The 1,474-nt window shown below is 64.4% G+C and overlaps 1 protein-coding gene across 1 annotated transcript in view; it reads left to right on the forward strand.

Moving 5' to 3' along the window:
- The first annotated feature begins 793 nt into the window (after positions 1-793).
- Positions 794-1,474, forward strand: part of AGXT (alanine-glyoxylate aminotransferase) — a 4,118-nt gene continuing 3,437 nt past the window's right edge. The window contains exons 1-2 of the mRNA XM_009893067.1: positions 794-1,027; positions 1,141-1,333. Coding sequence (XP_009891369.1) covers positions 848-1,027; positions 1,141-1,333 — 373 coding nt within the window. The 5' untranslated portion in view covers positions 794-847. The remainder of the gene's footprint in view (positions 1,028-1,140; positions 1,334-1,474) is intronic.

Genomic DNA, 1,474 nt, shown 5'->3' on the forward strand with positions numbered 1-1,474 from the left:
GTGCTGTGTGCCCCACAAGCCAGGCTGAGCCCACAGAGCACGGCTCGCTACGGCAGGGACTGCAGCCATGTCCCACCCCATGGCTCTGCCCTTGTGTAAACCATCCCCATGGCCAGCCTTCTCCAGGTGCCCATCGCTCAGACAGGCATCCTTCTGCAGGGCAGGTCCTCGGGCAGGGAGACCTGGCCAACAGAGCTTTGTGGTGCTGGAAGAGTCATGGTGGCTGTGCCGGGCCAGTCCCAGCACAACCATCCCCCAGCACAGGAGCTGCGTGCCCAGGTGGCTCTGCCCTTGTGTAAACCATCCCCATGGCCAGCCTTCTCCAGGTGCCCATCGCTCAGACAGGCATCCTTCTGCAGGGCAGGTCCTCGGGCAGGGAGACCTGGCCAACAGAGCTTTGTGGTGCTGGAAGAGTCATGGTGGCTGTGCCGGGCCAGTCCCAGCACAACCATCCCCCAGCACAGGAGCTGCGTGCCCAGGAGCAGGGATCCCATCTGCTGGGATGATGTTGGGAACCATCAGCTATGGTGTCCTGGGGGCCGTGGGGACAGGGTCTGCATAGGTGCTTGCCAATCCTGAGGCTGGAGTGCCTGGGGAGCAAGCCCCCTCAGCACTATCAAGGGGGAAACCCCTAAAATGAGGGGGCTGAGACAGCAGGGATGGTGGTGGTGACACATTAATTGGACATGGAGGCAGGCGGGGCAGAGTCCGGGCTGGTGGGGGGAGCACTGAGCCCTGGGGTCAAGGTCCACGGAGACACTGCTGGCACAGGATGCACTGCGCTGTGGTGCTGGGTGCTGCGCAGGCAGTCACCACTGTTCCTCTCCTCTGGTCTCAGCTCTGGGGGATGGCAACGCGTGCCATGGCCACCAGCCTGCTCTGTGTCCCCCCACCCCAGGACCTGCTCCGGCCCCTGGCTGTGCCAGAGAGGCTGCTGCTCGGACCAGGGCCCAGCAATGTGCCCCCCCGCATCCTGGCTGCGGGTGGCCGGCAACTCCTGGGCCACATGCACCCCGAGGTGCTGCAGGTGAGCTGCCCAGCCTTCCTCCCCTCCTCTCCCTCGCCCCCTGCAAGGGGCTGAGACAGCTTTCCTGGGTTGAGGGGGCAATAGAGGTGCTAGTCGGTCCCCTGCCACCACAGGTGATGGATGAGATCAAGGCAGGCATCCAGTACGCCTTCCAGACGCAGAACCGTCTGACCCTGGCCATCAGCGGCACCGGCCACTGCGCCATGGAGGCTGCCCTCCTCAACGTCTTGGAGCATGGTGACACCACACTGGTGGCTGTCAATGGCATTTGGGGACAACGCGCTGCCGACATTGCGAGGAGGTTGGGTATGTTGGGGACAGCCAGACAGCACTGGCAGGATTCAGGGGTGGGGCTCGTGGGCGGGGTGCCAGAATGTGACCCCTGGCTTGCTGTCCCCATCTCGGCAGCAGTGGCCAGAGACACCACCTTTGCTGCCGGGGAGCGCC

This window comes from Charadrius vociferus, unplaced genomic scaffold (genome assembly GCF_000708025.1).
Source record: "Charadrius vociferus isolate BGI_N301 unplaced genomic scaffold, ASM70802v2 scaffold559, whole genome shotgun sequence".
Classification (NCBI taxonomy): domain Eukaryota; kingdom Metazoa; phylum Chordata; class Aves; order Charadriiformes; family Charadriidae; genus Charadrius; species Charadrius vociferus.